The following is a 17,411-nucleotide window of genomic DNA, read 5'->3' on the forward strand; positions in this document are numbered from 1 at the left end:
TATCCTATGGGACGCTATGAAAGCAAATATAAGGGGGGTGTATATTCGGGAGATCACGATCATAAAGAATAAATCAAGACAGGTGGGAGAACATCTGAGGGGAAGGGTGACGTTAACTGAGGAGAATCATATTGCTAATAGTACAGTAGAAACTTTGGCCCAGTGGAAGGTCGCCCAAAAACTACTAAAGGAACATCAGCTGGAACAAGCAGCTAATAAAAGGTTGTTTTTGCAACAAAAATACTATGAGGAGGGAGAAATGACGGGTAGATTGTTGTCAAATATGGCTAGGCCTCAGCGGGAGGGTGCGTTCATCCACCAATTGCAGGATAAAGACGGGACACTGGTGGGAGAAACAGGGGATATACTGGGAGTGTTGAAGTCCTTTTATACTGAGCTGTATCGCACGAGGGTAGATTATCCAGAAGATCTTCTGACAGACTATTTGGCGGAAATGACGTGGGTTACTCTGGGGGAGGAGGAGAGAGAGTGGCTTGAGGAGCCAATTACTTTGGAGGAACTGCAGGAAGCGGTGAGTTCTATGGCAAATGAAAAGGCTCCAGGGATGGATGGAATACCCACTGAGCTGTACAAAACATATGGGGGGGGAGCTTCTGCCAGAGTTGTTGGAGGTGTTCCAAGATAGTTTTACCAGGGGGCGATTACCGCAGACTATGTACGAAGCAGCAATAGTGGTCATTCCCAAGGAGGGGAAAGATCGAACACAGCCAGATTCCTATAGACCAATATCCCTGCTGCCCGCTGATGTTAAAATTCTGGCAAAGGCTCTGGCTAACAGGGTGACAAGAGTGGTAACTAAAGTAGTGGGCCCGGATCAGTCGGGATTCATGCCATCAAGATCTACAGCGATTAATATACGGAGATTATTCTTGAATTTGCAGACAGATGCTGCAGATACGCAGTGTAGAGCAGTGCTGTCCTTAGACGCTGCCAAGGCATTTGACAGCGTGGAATGGGGGTATCTGTGGGCTGTTTTCGAGCGGTTTGGTTTTGGGAGAAATTTTATAACATGGGTAAAATTGTTGTATAAGGAACCGGTGGCTAGAATCAGAGCCAATGGAAGGATGTCAGACTCTTTCAGATTAGGGAGGGGGACGCGTCAGGGATGTCCACTTTCCCCGTTACTATTCGCTATAGCGATCGAACCTCTGGCAAACATAGTAAGGCAACATCCGGGTATAGAAGGGTTTCGATGTAGGGACCTGGAGGAACGCATTGCACTATATGCGGATGATATTTTGCTATTCCTGGGAGAGATAGATCGATCACTGCCTATGATAATGACCGTATTGGAACGGTTTGGTAAATTTTCAGGGTTGCAAATTAATTGGAGCAAGTCTGCATTATTGCCACTCAAGTCATTAGAGGGGCCACTGCAGGGGGGGGGGGAATTGATATACCTTGTGTTAAGGAATTTAAATATCTGGGGATTAAGGTCTCGGCGAGGGTGCAGGATTTTGTCGCACTGAATGTAAAACCATTACTGGACAAACTAAAAGAAAAGACTAGAATATGGCTAGGACTACCACTTTCAGCGCTAGGAAGAGCAAACCTGATTAAAATGATTCTGATGCCTCAGGTTCTTTATGTTGTGCATAATGCCCCAGTGTGGTTGCCTAAGTACTGGTTCAGGAGAATACATAATCTGTTTAGGGACTTGGTGTGGAAAAGGGGGATCCCCAGGATTAAATTGGAAAAACTACAATTACCAACAGACCAGGGAGGATTGGCCATTCCAAATGCGTGGATATATTATCTAGCAGCCCAAGTGCAACACTTTAAAGGTTGGAAGAATAGGGAAGAGTGGGACTCTAGTGGGAAACTGGTGTATTATTTGAGTCAGTGCACGGATATACTAGAGGCCATGGAGTCTCATAAGTTGCGGAGGGAGGCGAAAGGGAAACCAACCTTGCTATTGATACATATAGAAAAAACAACATTTTTTTTACTTTTTAGCTATTTTTGTTTCTGGTAATAACAGTTTTATCCTAAAATAGACCTTTTATTTGTGTTCGTCCTTGTCTACTGTAAATTTGAATATATTACATTCTATTTTAGGGTAATCGGGTCATGGCTGACATTACGACAACGATTGAACATTTTTTTGGGGTGGGTATTTTATGTGTATTATTAATTATTTTTGCACTTTACGTTATTTATTTTTTCTCTTATTTTACACTAGGTTTTTCTACTCTAACTGGGGCTGCACAGCAGCCGCAGTTACAGGGGAAATCTGCCCTCTCATATGGACTATTGTCACTAATAGGGCGGTGCTGGGTCTAGTTAGACCCAGAAGCAGTCTGCCACTAATGGCATCCCGGTGATTGATCATGTGACCAGTCACATGATCACCGGGACCAATAGACACAGCGGCACTGCCTCTATTCATATACACCATGCTCATTGAGCTCGGTGTAGAAAAAAATCAGAGAAGATAGAAGCAGCGAAAACTGCTTCTATCTTCTCTTCAGGGTCCCCGGCAGTCACTGACTGCCGGAGACCCGACATTCAGCTGCCCGATCGCTCGGGCAGCAAGCTAAAACTCACGCCGTAAATAGTCTATGGCACGGGTTTTAAGGACCCTGACCGCCGGCAGTAAATACACAGCCAGCGGTCGAGAACCGGTGAATGTGATCACTTGATTATAGATTTGCCTAAATTTGCAAAATCTTGAGTATTTCTTCATTTTACTTTTCATAACTTTTTTTAATTATTCAGAACTATAAAACTTCGTTATTTCAATGTTTAATACCATATTGTGTATCTAAAGTTAAATATAAAAACACACACACAATTTTAGACTTGCCAGCCATTTATGAAAATGTAAACCTACACTTTAAAAAAGCACTGCTAAATCCTCCACAAGTATTTTAAGCATTACTATCCTTTTGCGTTCGCAAGACGACTCTTAGAATCAAACGTCATGTGTACGTACATAAGGAATGACACTATTGCTGACCAGAATATGACTTGTATATGCATTTTTCAGCAGTTTTAGTCCACTGCAGGATCCATATCGAATTGTTAGATTTTTGCAAACTCAGCTCCAGAAGGGCAAAGACTAACTGCTCTGATGTCTCCCACACACCGCACAGAAAGAGAAAAGAAGATGATGCTCCTCTTTCACCCTCGCTCACACACACAGAATGGAGGACATTACACAGCAGCAAGGAGCAGTGTTGGTTTGTATCCAGGCTCTGTGGTGAGGGGTAATAGGGGACTTACTAGAAGCGTCTGCGTGTGTGCATGTGTCTTGAGCATCTGCCTACACATAGTCACCTCTACATAGAGATCTATTGGCTGCAGCTGTAACCTGGTCTCTTCGTGAAGATAGAATTCGTACACATGAGGACAGTGATTTTAGACTGAGTGATCAGTGCAGGAGGTAGTGGTAGAGAAATGTTTTAAGTGGAGAAAGCAGTTTGTTTTTTGGTAATGAGAAGATATATTACCACGCATGAAGGGATCTTCCTCAGGGAAGCACTTTTCACGGCAAGGAAGGTGGTGGCTCTGCCATGGATGGCTGATCGGACACCGACGATCACCCAATGGCGTAAACTGATAAATTATAGCCTTCCGTAAGAGAATATTGTATGTAAGAACCGTGGATGTCCTGCTAAATTTACTTCAATATGGGTTGGTTTGTGCTCCTCTAATCTCACTCACGGTCCAGTTCAGGGATTCCGTGATTCATTGACTAATGCTATGACTGGGCTTTGCTAAGGAATAATTGCTGGATGTGACGTACTCTCATTCATTGCCTGCTTGCGTGTGGGCTACACAATTCACTCATTATCACCTATATGCTTAAAGAGGCTCTGTCACCACATTATAAGCGCCCTGTCTCCTACATAAGGAGATGGGCGCTATAATGTAGGGGACAGTAATGCTTTTTATTTAAAAAAAACGATCTATTTTTACCACTTTATTAGCGATTTTATATTTATGCAAAGGTGTTGCTTAATGCCCAAGTGGGCGTATTTTTACTTTAGACCAAGTGGGTGTTATACAGGGGAGTGCATGACGCTGACCAATCAGTCATGCACTCCTCTCCATTCATTTACTCAGCGCATAGGGATCCTGCTAGATCCTTATGTGCTGTCTTATACTAACACATTAACAATACTGAAGTGTTTAGACAGTGAATAGACATTCCACGGGATGTCTATTCACAATCCCTGCACTTAGTTACTCTGTCTGTGGTAGTTACAGCAGAGGAAGCGTGATCTCGCGAGATCTCGCTGTAAATGACAGGTTACAACGAGATCACGCTTCCTCTGCTGTAACTACCATAGAAACAGTAACGAAGTGCAGAGATTGTGAAGACATCCCGTGGAATGTCTATTCACTGTCTAAACACTTCAGTATTGTTAATGTGTTAGTATAAGACAGCACATAAGGATCTAGCAGGATCCTTATGAGCTGAGTAATGAATGGAGAGGAGTGCATAACTCTGATAGGTCAGCATCATACACTCCCCTGTATAACGCCCACTTAGTCTAAAGTAAAAATACGCCCACTTGGACATTAAGCAACTCATTAGCATAAATCTAAAAATCGCTAATAAAGTGGTAAAAATAGATTGTTTTTTTTTAAATAAAAAGCACTGCTGTCACCTACATTATAGCGCCCATCTCCTTATGTAGGAGATAGGGCACTTATAATGTGGTGACAGAGTCTCTTTAATGACTGATGCATTTATCTCTTATGTACATCTGTGTGTATGGTGTGCCTTCGTTATTTTGTATGAATCCTGACCAATGCTCCTTATGGTCTTCTGGAGTATTTGTTACATCTTATTCTGATGTTTATGCGCTATTGACCCTGTTTGACCTTTCAATAAAACGATTTAAAAAAAATAAATAAAAGAAAGAAGATTATCAAGTTTCTTATATATCCATATACTATTAATAAATGGGCAAAAATGTAAACGTTCATTACGCTTTAAATACTACAAACCTCATCAATTCCTTCTTCTTCATGAAATGTACGGGACATAAAGAGACAGGTCATTGCATCTTCCTTCTTCGTGAAAAGGATGAAGTCTTTTCCAATTCTCATAGAGCCACTAGAGAAAAAGGTAAGTAAGGGAAACAAAAACAGCTAATAAAAGATCATTTACACTACTGTAAACTTTCTTGCATGTTATATCCAGTTTTCGCTGACGTGCAGATGTAGCATGCTTATACAGGTTTACATTTATTTAAAAAAAAAAAAAACAAAAAAAAAAAAAAAAAAAAACAGTAACAGTAGAATACGAAATATTAATATATACAGGTACCATAAAGAAAATCAGAAGATTTATTTACAAATCTCTGAAACAAAGCAAATGCAGATAAGTGAATCACCCTTATTCTCAGAGCCACTAGAGAAAAACAGAGATAGTTAAAAGGGGCTTTCCCACAATCATAAATCATCTAACTACAGGATAGGTGATAATTTTCTTATCGCTGGGGGCCCCACCGCTGGGCTCTTCACTGATTGTGAGAACAAGGGTCACGAACCCCCAGATCCTCCTTTGCTGCAAAGAGGAGTTTAAATGGAGCGTCGGTTAAGCATGCACCTGCTGTACCCGGTTGTTTCAGTCATTCCCATAGACTTCAAGTGGAGAGCAGTGGGCAAGCTCAAAAGCCGCTCCATTCATGGTCTTCCTCGCTGCAGTGAGGAGGAATAGGGGGTTCAGGATCCCCGTTATCACAATCGGTGGGGGACTCAATACCTTTGGATATGTGATTTTATATTTAACCAAACATGTGATATTGATCATTTAATTATGTAGGTTGAAACACAGTCATTAACCCCTAGGCGCACCAGGATGCAACTGTACGTCCCTGCTGCCAGTGTCTTAGTAACTGTACGTCCTTGTGCGCTGAGTGGGTCCCGGTGCACACTGTCGGTGGCAGTGTGCATCGGGAACGGCAGGGACAGCTGTCCCAAACAGCTGACACTCCCCAGTCACCGGCATTGGACCCGTAAAAGCAGTCCAATGTCGGCGATCGATGTAATCGGTGGATCTGTACAGATCCATCGATTACATCATTTCTGCACATAAAGTATAAAAACCCGTTTCAGGACATGTAATAAGTCCCGAAACGGTTAGTATAGAGACTCACCCGCCCTACCCGATGCCTCATGTCACCGGCAATGGACCAATAGCAGTGGCCATTGCCGGCGATTGCATTGATAGGTGGGTCTGAACAAACCCACCTATGAGAGCATTCTCAGCCGGGGGTGGATGAAGGTGCGGGTAAAACCCCCTCCCCTGACAACTAGCACTCCCTAGTTACCGGCATTGGACCCGTAAAAGCGGTCCAATGTCGGCGATCGATGTAATCGGTGGATCTGTACAGATCCACTGATTACATAATTTCTGCACATAAAGTTTTCAAAATCATTTCTGGACTTGAAATTAGTCCAGAAACAGTTACTATGGGAACCTCCCCCCCGTGCCATGCCCCATGTGACCCCCCCCCCTCCTGTCCCATGCCCCATGTGACCAGCAGGGAATCAATAGAAGAGGTGATTAGTGAGTCTGTTCAGACCCACCAATCACAGTGCGTTTTTCACCCAGGGTGGGTGAAAAATAACGGACACAGGCTCTGTGTAATGACGGGGTAGGGAGACAGACAGGTGAGCCCTAATCTACCCGCCACTCAGTCACTGCCTACTTGCAACGGCCCGTCCTAGGCGACGGCGTACAACTGGGCGACGGTCCCTACGCTCAATAAGTGCACGACAGACAAACAGACAAGGGTACACAGAAGCTAAGGGAAATGGGGCAGTTGCCCACGGCAACACAGTGAGCAAAAAGAGTAGAGAACGAGCCAAGTCAAACTAGGAGTGCACAAGGTACAAATCGCAGAGCAGGAGCGTAGTCAGTAAAGCCAGGGTAAAAAATGAAGCAAGTTCAATAATCCTAGCAGGAGCAGCAGAGCCAGGAAACAGAAAAGAATCACAGGCAAAGGGGGAGCAGGAAATGCAGGTATAAATAGACAGAGGGCGGGAGCTAGCTCCGTCTGGCCAGGCTGTGATAGGCTCTCCCACTCCTCAGCCTCCCAGCCTGACTGGTAGAAGATCGTGTCACTTTCTCAGACTTAGGAGCAGGTCCAGACTTATTACCCACGGGCGTCGACACAGAAGCTGTGTCTGGCAGATCCTTTACACTCTGATCTCTTAGTAGGTGAAGAGAAGTTGGAGAGATCAGAGCCTGTGTCGTGTTGTGTGCCCCCACACAAAGTGAAAAAAAACAATCAACCCCTAATTTCCCTCTTCCCTGTTCCTAGTGTGTGACCACACACAACTGCCAGTGTATAAGGGAGATTTTATTTTTTTCATCCAATTTGTTAGCGTCAATCCGTAGTGTCAGTTTGGCAGTTAGTGTCAATCCGTCACGGTTAGGGGGGATTCACACGAACGTGTATCGGGTCCGTGCGGGCCGCGTGGTTTTCACGCGCCACGCACAGACCAATACAAGTCTATGGGGCAGTACAGACAGTCCGTGCTTTTGGCGCAGCGTTTGTACGCTGCGCAAAAAGCGCGACATGTTCAATATCTCCGCGTATTTCGCGCATCACGCACCCATTGAAGTCAATGGGTGCGTGAAAACCACGCAGGTCGCACGGAAGCACTTCCGTGCGAACCGACTGTTTCGCGCACCAGCTGTCAAAAGGATGAATGTAAACAGAAAAGCACCACGTGCTTTTCTGTTTACAAACATCCAAACGGAGTGTCTTTGAGATGAGCGAACCCGGACAACCGAACCGAACTTCACCGGGTTCGGCCGAACTAGTTTTGGCCGAACCCGGCAAAAAAATTTCCGGTACGCGACGTCAGGAGATAGTCACTGTCCAGGGTGCTGAAAGAGTTCAACTGGTTCAGCACCCTGGACAGTGACTTCCGATCCCAATATACATGAACGGGTAAAAAAAAAAAAAAGAAGAAGAAGTTCTGACTTACCGATAACTCCCGGCTTCTTCCTCCAGTCTGACCTCCCGGGATGACAATTCAGTCCAAGTGACAGCTCCAGCCAATCACAGGCTGCAGCGGTCACATGGACTGCGGCGTCAACCAGGGAGGTGGGGCCCGATGTCAAGAGAGGCGCGTCACCAAGGCAACGGCCGGGAGGGAAGTTCTCGGTAAGTATGAACGTTTTCTTTTTTTTTTTTTAACAGGTTTCTCGATATTGTGATCGCCATTCACTGTCGAGGGTGCTGAAAGAGAGTTAACTGCCGATCAGTTAACTCTTTCAGCACCCTGGACAGTGACTGACGTCGACTAGACTCATCTCTATGATGGTGGCTGTGCGAAAATCACGCAGCCGCGCATCATACACGGATGACACACAGAGCTGTCAAGTGGTTTTGCGCGCGCAAAAACGCAACGTTCGTCTGAATAAGCCCTTAGTCGCGTCACTTGTCAGTTAGTGTCAATCCGTCACTGTCAGTCTGGTCACTTGTCAGTTAGTCAGCGTTCGTGTCAGTTAGTAAGTGGTACTAAGTGTTAAAAAAAAAAAAAAAAAAAAAAAATCTAAAAAAAACCGTAAGTGTTTCAGCGTTAGAGTTTAGTGTGAAAAAACGAAAAAATAAAAAAAATCTTTGTTATACAACGTAACGTTGTTACAGCTACGGGTGTATAAACTACACACATATATATATATATATATATATATATATATATATATATATATTACACACACACACAAATTAATAAAATGGCTGCGAAGCGTTACACAGCTGAAGTTGCGTATGCCATGATCGCATCCGATACGGACTCAGCGAGTGGTGCGGAACCAGAGTTCTTTCTCTCGTCCTCCTCCTCCTCTAGTGACAGCGAGGAACCTCCCTCGTAGTCGCAGGAGGGTTAGTGCCCAAGTTCTGCCTGACCCTGAAACTGCCGTTCTGCCTGACCCCGGTACTGCCAGCAGTGATTGGTCACCCCCAACCAATTACACACCCCAAATCCCAGAATTTACTGCTGCAGCAGGAATTAATGTGCAGACGGAAGGTCTGCCTGTAATTGAATATTTCAAATTGTTCCTTACCGACAATTTGATAGAGCTTATGGTGGACCAAACAAACATCTACGCCCACCAATTTATAGCCGAACACCCAAACTCATTTTATGCCCAGCCCAATCGTTGGCAACCAACTAATTGTGCAGAAATGCGAAAATATTGGGGGTTAGTTCTCAACATGGGTTTCACTAAAAAGCCCAAAGTGAGATCCTACTGGTCTACAGACATTTTATATCATTGTCCGTTGTACCGCAATACAATGACCAGACCCCGTTTTGAGGCCCTCCAAAAATTTCTGCACTTCAGTGACAACTCCCTATGCCCCCCACCAGGATGACCCCAATTCCGACAGACTTTTTAAAATTAGGCCCCTCCTAAACTTTTTTTCCCAAAAGTTTCCTGAAATCTACACCCCCGACAAAGAGATTTCAGTTGATGAATCCCTGGTGAACTTTAAGGGTAGGCTGAGGTTTCGCCAATATTTGCCCAATAAGCGCGCCAGGTACGGGATCAAGGTCTACAAGCTGAGACCGGATACACATATGCTTTCCGGATCTATGAGGGGAAGGACAGGACAATACAGCCCCCAAATTGTCCCCCCGTCCTGTCCACAACAGGGAAGGTAGTGTGGGACCTCCTACACCCACTGTTAGATCAGGGGTACAACTTGTACTTGGACAACTGGTACACAAGTGTACCCCTGTTCAAATGTCTAAAAGACAAAAAAACAGTGGCATGTGGGACGGTCCGAAAAAACCAGCGGCACCTTCCCAAGACCCTCATCGGCCAATCCCTGCAAATTGGAGAAAGCAGGGCATTGCTGCAGGATGGGATCCGGTGTTTGAAATACCGGGATAAAAAAAGATGTATGCATGCTGACATCTATGCATGATGCCAGGTGCACCCCTGCCCCCACACATGGATTCACAACGTCCACAATGAAGCCTGTGTGCATTCAGGCATATAATAAATTCATGGGGGGTGTTGACCTGAATGACCAGGTGTTAAAACCGTACAGTGCCATGCAGAAAAGCAAAATTTGGTACAAAAAAAAAAAATTGTCTGTGTACCTTGTACAGATGGCACTGTAGAATTCATTTCTAATTTTCCGGAAAGCTGGCCACCCGGGTACCTACTTGGAGTACCAAGAAAAAATTATTACATTTTTATTGCTTGGAGACGAGGTGGGGGAAACATCTGCTGCTTCAAGTAGTTCTTGCCATATCGTTCCTGGGCAGCACTTTCCAAGTGAAGTGCCTGCAACTCCCAAAAAACGGCAGGCACAAAAAAGGTGCCGTGTCTGTGCAAAAAATGGTATCCGTAAGGATACCATATATCAGTGCGACACCTGTCCATCAAAACCCGGACTCTGCATGAAGAACTGCTTCCGCATCTTCCACACCTCCCTGGATTAAAAAAAAAATTATACTTTTGAAACCCCCACCCCTCCCTTTATCATTCTGGTCTTTTACCCATTTATAAAATTGGACACTCTAAAAAAAAAATGTGTAACAAAACTAAAAACCCTCATTATACCCCTAGATGAATACCTAATACCATAACATATGTGTATGATCTGCACAATTTTTTAGGCCTATGCTTGTGGCTAAAAATCATCCAAGTAAAAATAAGGCCTCAAAATTCTTGTGGTGCTTCTTCACTTCCAGGCACTGCTATGTGTCCAGACAACATATTTAGACCACTTTGGGGGTATTTCTAAAGTCAGAAGAAATACCCCAATAAATATGGAGGCACTTTACTTCACTTATATGTGGTGTCTGAAAAATCTGCCCAAAAAAATGGCGCATTTGTAAAAAACTTAACATTTTATTTTGCAAGCCAGAAAACTATGGGGGTCATAAAAGTAATCACACCCCTACATAAATTCTTTGAGGGGTGCAGTTTCCAAAATGGGGTCACTTCACTGTACTGGAGATCTGCAAACGCAACATGGCACCTGAAGACCATTCCAGCAAAATCTGTGCTACAAATTGCGCTCCTTAGTTTCTGAGCCGTGCTGTGGGTCTAAACAGCGGTTTATTACCACATATGGGGTATTGCCGTAATCGGGAGAAATTGCTGTACAAATGTTGTGGTGTTTTTTCTCCGTCATTCCTTGTAAAAATTAAAAAATTCTATGTTTTTTTAGAAAAAAAAAGTAGATTTTCATCTTCACAGTCTATTTCTACTAAATTCTGCAAAAAAACTGGGGGGGGGGGGGGGGTCAAAATGCTAACTATACCATTAGAAAAATTCCTTGAGGGGTGTCGTTTCCAAAATGGGGTCACTTTTGGGGGGTTTCCACTGTTTTCATCCCTCAAGGGCGTTGCAAACACGACATGGCACCGACAAACATTCCAGCAAAATCTGCGCCCAAAAATCCAAAGATTGCTCCTTCGTTTCTGAGCCGTGCTGTGGGCCTAAACAGCGGTTTATTACCACATATGGGGTATTGCTGTAATCGGGAGAAATTGCTGTACAAATGTTGTAGTGTTTTTTCTCCGTCATTCCTTGTAAAAATTAAAAAATTCTATGTTTTTTCAGAAAAAAAAGGAGATTTTCATCTTCACAGTCTATTTCTACTAAATTCTGCAAAAAAACTGGGAGGGGGGTCAAAATGCTAACTATATCACTAGAAAAATTCCTTGAGGGGTGTCGTTTCCAAAATGGGGTCACTTTTGGGGGGTTTCCACTGCTTTGGCACCACAAGATCTCTTCAAACCTGACATGGTGCCTAAAATATAATTTAAAAAAAAGGAGGCCCCAAAATCCACTGTGTGCTCATTTGCTTCGGAGGCCGGTGCTTCAGTCTGTTAGCACACTAAGGCCACATGTGGGATATTTCTAAAAACTGCAGAATCTGGGCAATAAATATTGAGATGCGTTTCTCTGGTAAAACCTTCTGTTTTACTGAAAAAAATGTATTACAAATGAATTTCAGCCCAAAAAAAATGAAATTCTAAAATTTCACCTCTACATTGATTTAATTCCTGTGAAACGCCTAAAGGGTTAAGAGACTTTGAGAATGCGGTTTTGAATACTTTGAGGGGTGCAGTTTTTAAAATGGGGTGATTTATGGTGACTTTCTAATATATAAGGCCCTCAAAGTCACTTCAGAACTGAACTAGTCCCTGAAAAAATAGCCTTTTGTAATTTTCTTGAAAATGTGAGAAATTGCTGCTAAAGTTCTAATCGTTGTAACGTCCTAAAAAATTAAAAGTATGTTCAAAAAACGATGCAAACATAAAAGTAGACATATGGGAAATGTTAACTAGTAACTATTTTGTGTGGTATTACAGTCTGTTTTACAAGCAGATACACTTACATTTTTAAAAAAAAATGCTATTTTTGCAAATTTTCTCTGAATTTTGGTGTTTTTCACAAATAAATATTAAATTTGTCGACCAAATTTTTTCACTATCATAAAGTACAATATGTCACGAGAAAACAATCTCAGAATCGCTTGGATAGGTAAAAGCATTCTGGAGTTATTACCACATAAAGTGACACGTCAGATTTGAAAAAATGGGCCGTGTCACAAGGCCAAAACAGGCTGCGTCCTAAAGGGGTTAACTGTAACAGCTGTGTAGGAGGCTTAAAACGGGATGAGACACAAACTCTTGCTACAAACGTGAGGTTGTGGAAGACAGTTTCATGTCACAGGTCGACCATGGCAAGACTGAGCACAGCAAGAAGACGCAAAGTCGTTACAATGCATCAGCAAGGTCTCTCCAAGGCAAAAATTTCAAAGCAGAATGGGGTTTCAAGATGTGCTGCTTAAAGAGGCTCTGTCACCAGATTTTGCAACCCCTATCTGCTATTGCAGCAGATCGGCGCTGCAATGTAGATTACAGTAACGTTTTTATTTTTAAAAAACGAGCATTTTTGGCCAAGTTATGACCATTTTTGTATTTATGCAAATGAGGCTTGCAAAAGTACAACTGGGCGTGTTTAAAAGTAAAAGTACAACTGGGCGTGTATTATGTGCGTACATCGGGGCGTTTTTACTACTTTTACTAGCTGGGCGTTCTGACGAGAAGTATCATCCACTTCTCTTCAGAACGCCCAGCTTCTGGCAGTGCAGACACAGCGTGTTCTCGAGAGATCACGCTGTGACGTCACTCACTTCCTGCCCCAGGTCCTGCATCGTGTCGGCCACATCGGCACCAGAGGCTACAGTTGATTCTGCAGCAGCAGCAGCGTTTGCAGGTAAGTAGCTACATCGACTTACCTGCAAACGCCGATGCTGCTGCAGAATCAACTGTAGCCTCTGGTGCCGATGTGTCCTCGCTCGTCCGACACGATGCAGGACCTGTGAGTGACGTCACAGCGTGATCTCTCGAGAACACGCTGTGTGTCTGCACTGCCAGAAGCTGGGCGTTCTGAAGAGAAGTGGATGATACTTCTCGTCAGAACGCCCAGCTAGTAAAAGAAGTAAAAACGCCCCGATGTAACGAACACAATACACGCCCAGTTGTACTTTAGAAAGCCTCATTTACATAAATATAAAAATGGTCATAACTTGGCCAAAAATGCTCATTTAAAAAAAAACAAAAAAAAAAACGTTACTCTTATCTACATTGCAGCGCCGATCTGCTGCAATAGGAGATAGGGGTTGCTAAATCTGGTGACAGAGCCTCTTTAAGCGCTTTTGAAGAAGCACAAAGAAACAGGCAACGTTGAAGACCGCAGATGCAGTGGTCGGCCAAGGAAACTTAGCGCAGCAGATCAAAGAATACATTATGCTTACTTCCCGTTGAAATGTGAATATTTCCAGCAGTGCCATCAGCTCAGAGGTAGCAGAAACCAGTGGGACCCAGGTACACCCATCTGCTGTTCGGAGAAGTCTGGCAAGAAGTGGTTTTCATGGAAGAATCGTGGCCAAAAAGCCTTCAACATGTAAATAAAGCCAAGCGACAACACTGCACGAAATATAGGAACCAGGGTGCAAAAAAAATTGTAGAAGTTGCTAGACTGATGAGTCAAATTTTTTCATCTTTGGCTGTAACTGATGCAGTTTGTTTGCCAAAGGGCTGGAGAGCGGTCCAATAACAAGTGTCTACAGGCAACAGTGAAGCATGGTGGAGGTTCTTTGCAGGTTTGGGGCTGCATTTCAGCAAATGGAGTTGAGGATTTGGTCAGGATTAATGGTGTCCTTAACGCTGAGAAAGACAGGCAGAAACTTATCCATCATGCAATATTATTAGGGAGGCTTCAAATCCATTCTGCAGCCGGACAACGACCCCAAACATACAGCCAATGACATCTCCAGCGTAAAGAAGAACAAGGAGCCCTGGAAGTGATATGACCCCCACAGAGCCCCGATCACAACATCAGAGTCTGTCTGGGATTACATGAAGAGAGAGAGGGATTTAAGGAATCTTACATCCAGAGAAGATCAGTGGTTAGTTCTCTAGATGTTTGGCACAACCTCCCTGCTGAGTTCCTTTAAAAACTGTGTGAAAGTGTACCCAGAAGAATTTATGCTGTTTTGAAGGCAAAGGGTGGTCACACCAAATATTGATTTGATTTAGATCTCTCATGTTTATTCACTTTGCATTTTGTTAATAGATAAAATTTAAAAAAAAACTTTGATGCTCCTATTTTTGAAAGCATTCTTACTTTGTAGCATTTTTCCACAACTGCCTAAAACTTTTGAACAGTACTGTGTTTATACATACATTTATATATATATATATATATATATATATATATATATATATATATAGGAGTATGTTTTTATTTTATTCAGGTTTATAAGCTTTGAATACAGGGCATTACAAAGGGTTAATACGAAGCGCATTCAGATGAGTGGATCACCATTATTTTACGAGGCAAGAAATAGGAATAAATGCAGTTTAAGTTATATCTTTAGATTAGTATATTTTATTTTTTATACCTTCACAACACAGGACGTGGGTGAGATTGTAAGGGGTTAAACCATTTTTACTTAATCTTGCATTCACCTCCCACTCAAGTAGCAAACGGAGCATAAATCACACCGATACACAGTCCACACACACCAGATACATAACTTGCTGCCACCACCTACCGATATGTACCCAACACGCATAGACCGCTCTTTAAAGGATTAACCCCTTAATGACCAGCCTGTTTTAGACCTTAAATGACCAAGGCATTTTTTATGTTTTTGCATCGTCTCATTCAAAGAGCTAAAAAAATAAACTATTTTTGCATCGACATAGCTGTATAAGGTCTTGTTTTTTTGCGGGACAAGTTGTAATTTTTAATAGCACCATTTTGGGGTACATATAAATTTATTGATTAACTTTTATTAAACTTTTTTTTTGGGGGGGGGGGGGGGGAGAAATAGAAATAAAAAAGTGCAATTTCGCCACACTTTTTTGGGTCCTAAATTTACGCCGTTTACCGTGTGATATAAAGAACACAATTACTTTATTCAGCGGGTTGTTGGGATTGCAACGATACCAAATTTATATAGATTTTGTATGTTTTACTACTTTTACACAGTAAAAACACTTTTTTTTTCAAAAATATTTGTTTTTGTGTCTCCATATTTGCACATCCATAATCTTTTTTTTTTTTTGCAGGACGACTTGTAGTTTTTATCTGTACCATTTTGGAGTAGATGCGACTTTTTGATAAAATTTTTTTTTAAGGCTGGATTCAAAGAAAACAGTAATTTTTCCATTGTTTTTTTATTTTCTTTTTTACGGCGTTCACCGTGCGGGTTAAATGATGTAATAACTTAATTGGGGTCGTTACGGACACGGCGATATCAATTAGGTTTAACTATTTTACTTTATTTTGTTTTTTAATAATAAAGCAGTTTGTAAGGGGAAAAAGTGGGTTTTTCATTTTTATTTTTTTTAATTAACTTTATTAACCTTTTTTTTGTACTAGTCCCACTAGGGGACTTTAATATGCCATCCTCCGATCGCTTTTATCATACCACTACAATACTTTTGTATTGCAGTGTATTACTGCCTGTCAGTTTAAAACGGACAGGCATCTGCTTGGACATGCCTCTGGTGTAGGCATTTACTATACAGGCAGACCTGGGGGCCTTTATTAGGCCCCCAGGTGCCATCGGAGACACAGACACTCGGCGATCTTATCGCCGGGTGCGAGAGGAGGGAGCTCCCGCCCTCTCTCCAAAACCACTCAGATGCGGCGCTCGCTATTGAGCGCCGCATCTGAGGGGTTAAACGGGCGAGATCGATACGGATATCGATCTCACCCGTTAGAGCAGGGATGCCCCCAGCCCTCAGCTACCTCTGGCAGCTGAGAGCAGGGAGATTTAAAGGCTCCCTGCTCTGTTTATTTATTCCAATGCAGCGCCGTAAAAAGGCTCATGAATCAGAATAAAGCCCGTTAGTGACTGCTGTAAATACACTATGGGGCTGTCACTAACGGGTTAAGGCCCCATACACACGAGCGGGTTTCTACGGCCCCAATTCACTCGCAAATCTGCGGGTGAATTGCGGTCCCATTAATTTTTATGGGCCCATGCACACGACCGCGGTTTCCACGATCCATGCATTGCCCAGGAGCCTGGACGGCAAAAAGATAGGACATGTGTGCATGTTGTGTGCATGTTGTGTGCATGAGGCCTAAAAACACAAAAGAAAAAAAAAATATATAAATAAATAGGCTATAGATTCTCTAGAGGATACAAGGAATAGACTTATTAAAATATAATATAAAAAGGTATAGTGCTTACAAAAAGGACGACATACAAATACCAATCATCAACAATCCTTTTTTAAAGGGTAGGAAAGGACAAGGGATACACACCTCAGACTTGGATCCTACCATATTTTATACCCTTAGTAGTCCTTGGCTCAGGTTTGCAGAGATGCGCACCAGTTAATAGCTAAATGAAGTGTTCGTGAATGGACAGTTGGTGATAAGAGGGAGGGGACCAGGATTACTAAAATTGGATATTTGTACTCACCATAAAATATTTTTTGTCGTTGAATGCATTGGGGGGGGGGGGGTTGCCGACGACCACCATGGATTTAGGTCCCTGCCACTAGGAGGATGACACTTGGTAGTAAAGAAGTTTTGGCTCCGCCCAGGCAGGCGTCACTCTTTCCATAGACACTGGGCAAGCCAGTTTGTGCAAAAAGCAGCAATAGAGGAAAGAAACAATAACACCACATCTGGGTCCCGGGAGTTAAACAACCACAGCACAACCAGAACATTCCTAGGCCTAGAAAAATCCAAAAGGAGGCAGGATCTGTGTCCCCCAATGAATTAATTGAGAAAATAATTTTAATGGCGAGTACAAAAATCCAATATTCTGGTTAATGTCACTGGGTGACACAGCACCATGAGAGGTCCAAAAGCAGCCCCAGAGGAAGGAATCCTCCATGCGCCTAACACACAGTAG

General features: G+C 42.9%; 1 protein-coding gene across 3 annotated transcripts in view; it reads right to left on the minus strand.

The window, feature by feature from the left end:
* The window catches only part of MORC2 (MORC family CW-type zinc finger 2), a 147,898-nt gene that overhangs the window by 91,898 nt on the left and 38,589 nt on the right, over nucleotides 1-17,411 (minus strand). For all 3 annotated transcript variants that reach the window (XM_075829377.1, XM_075829387.1, XM_075829367.1), the window contains exon 7: nucleotides 4,981-5,089. In XM_075829377.1, the coding sequence (XP_075685492.1) occupies nucleotides 4,981-5,089 (109 nt within the window). The remainder of the gene's footprint in view (nucleotides 1-4,980; nucleotides 5,090-17,411) is intronic.

This window comes from Rhinoderma darwinii, chromosome 1 (genome assembly GCF_050947455.1).
Source record: "Rhinoderma darwinii isolate aRhiDar2 chromosome 1, aRhiDar2.hap1, whole genome shotgun sequence".
Taxonomy (NCBI): Eukaryota; Metazoa; Chordata; class Amphibia; order Anura; family Rhinodermatidae; genus Rhinoderma; species Rhinoderma darwinii.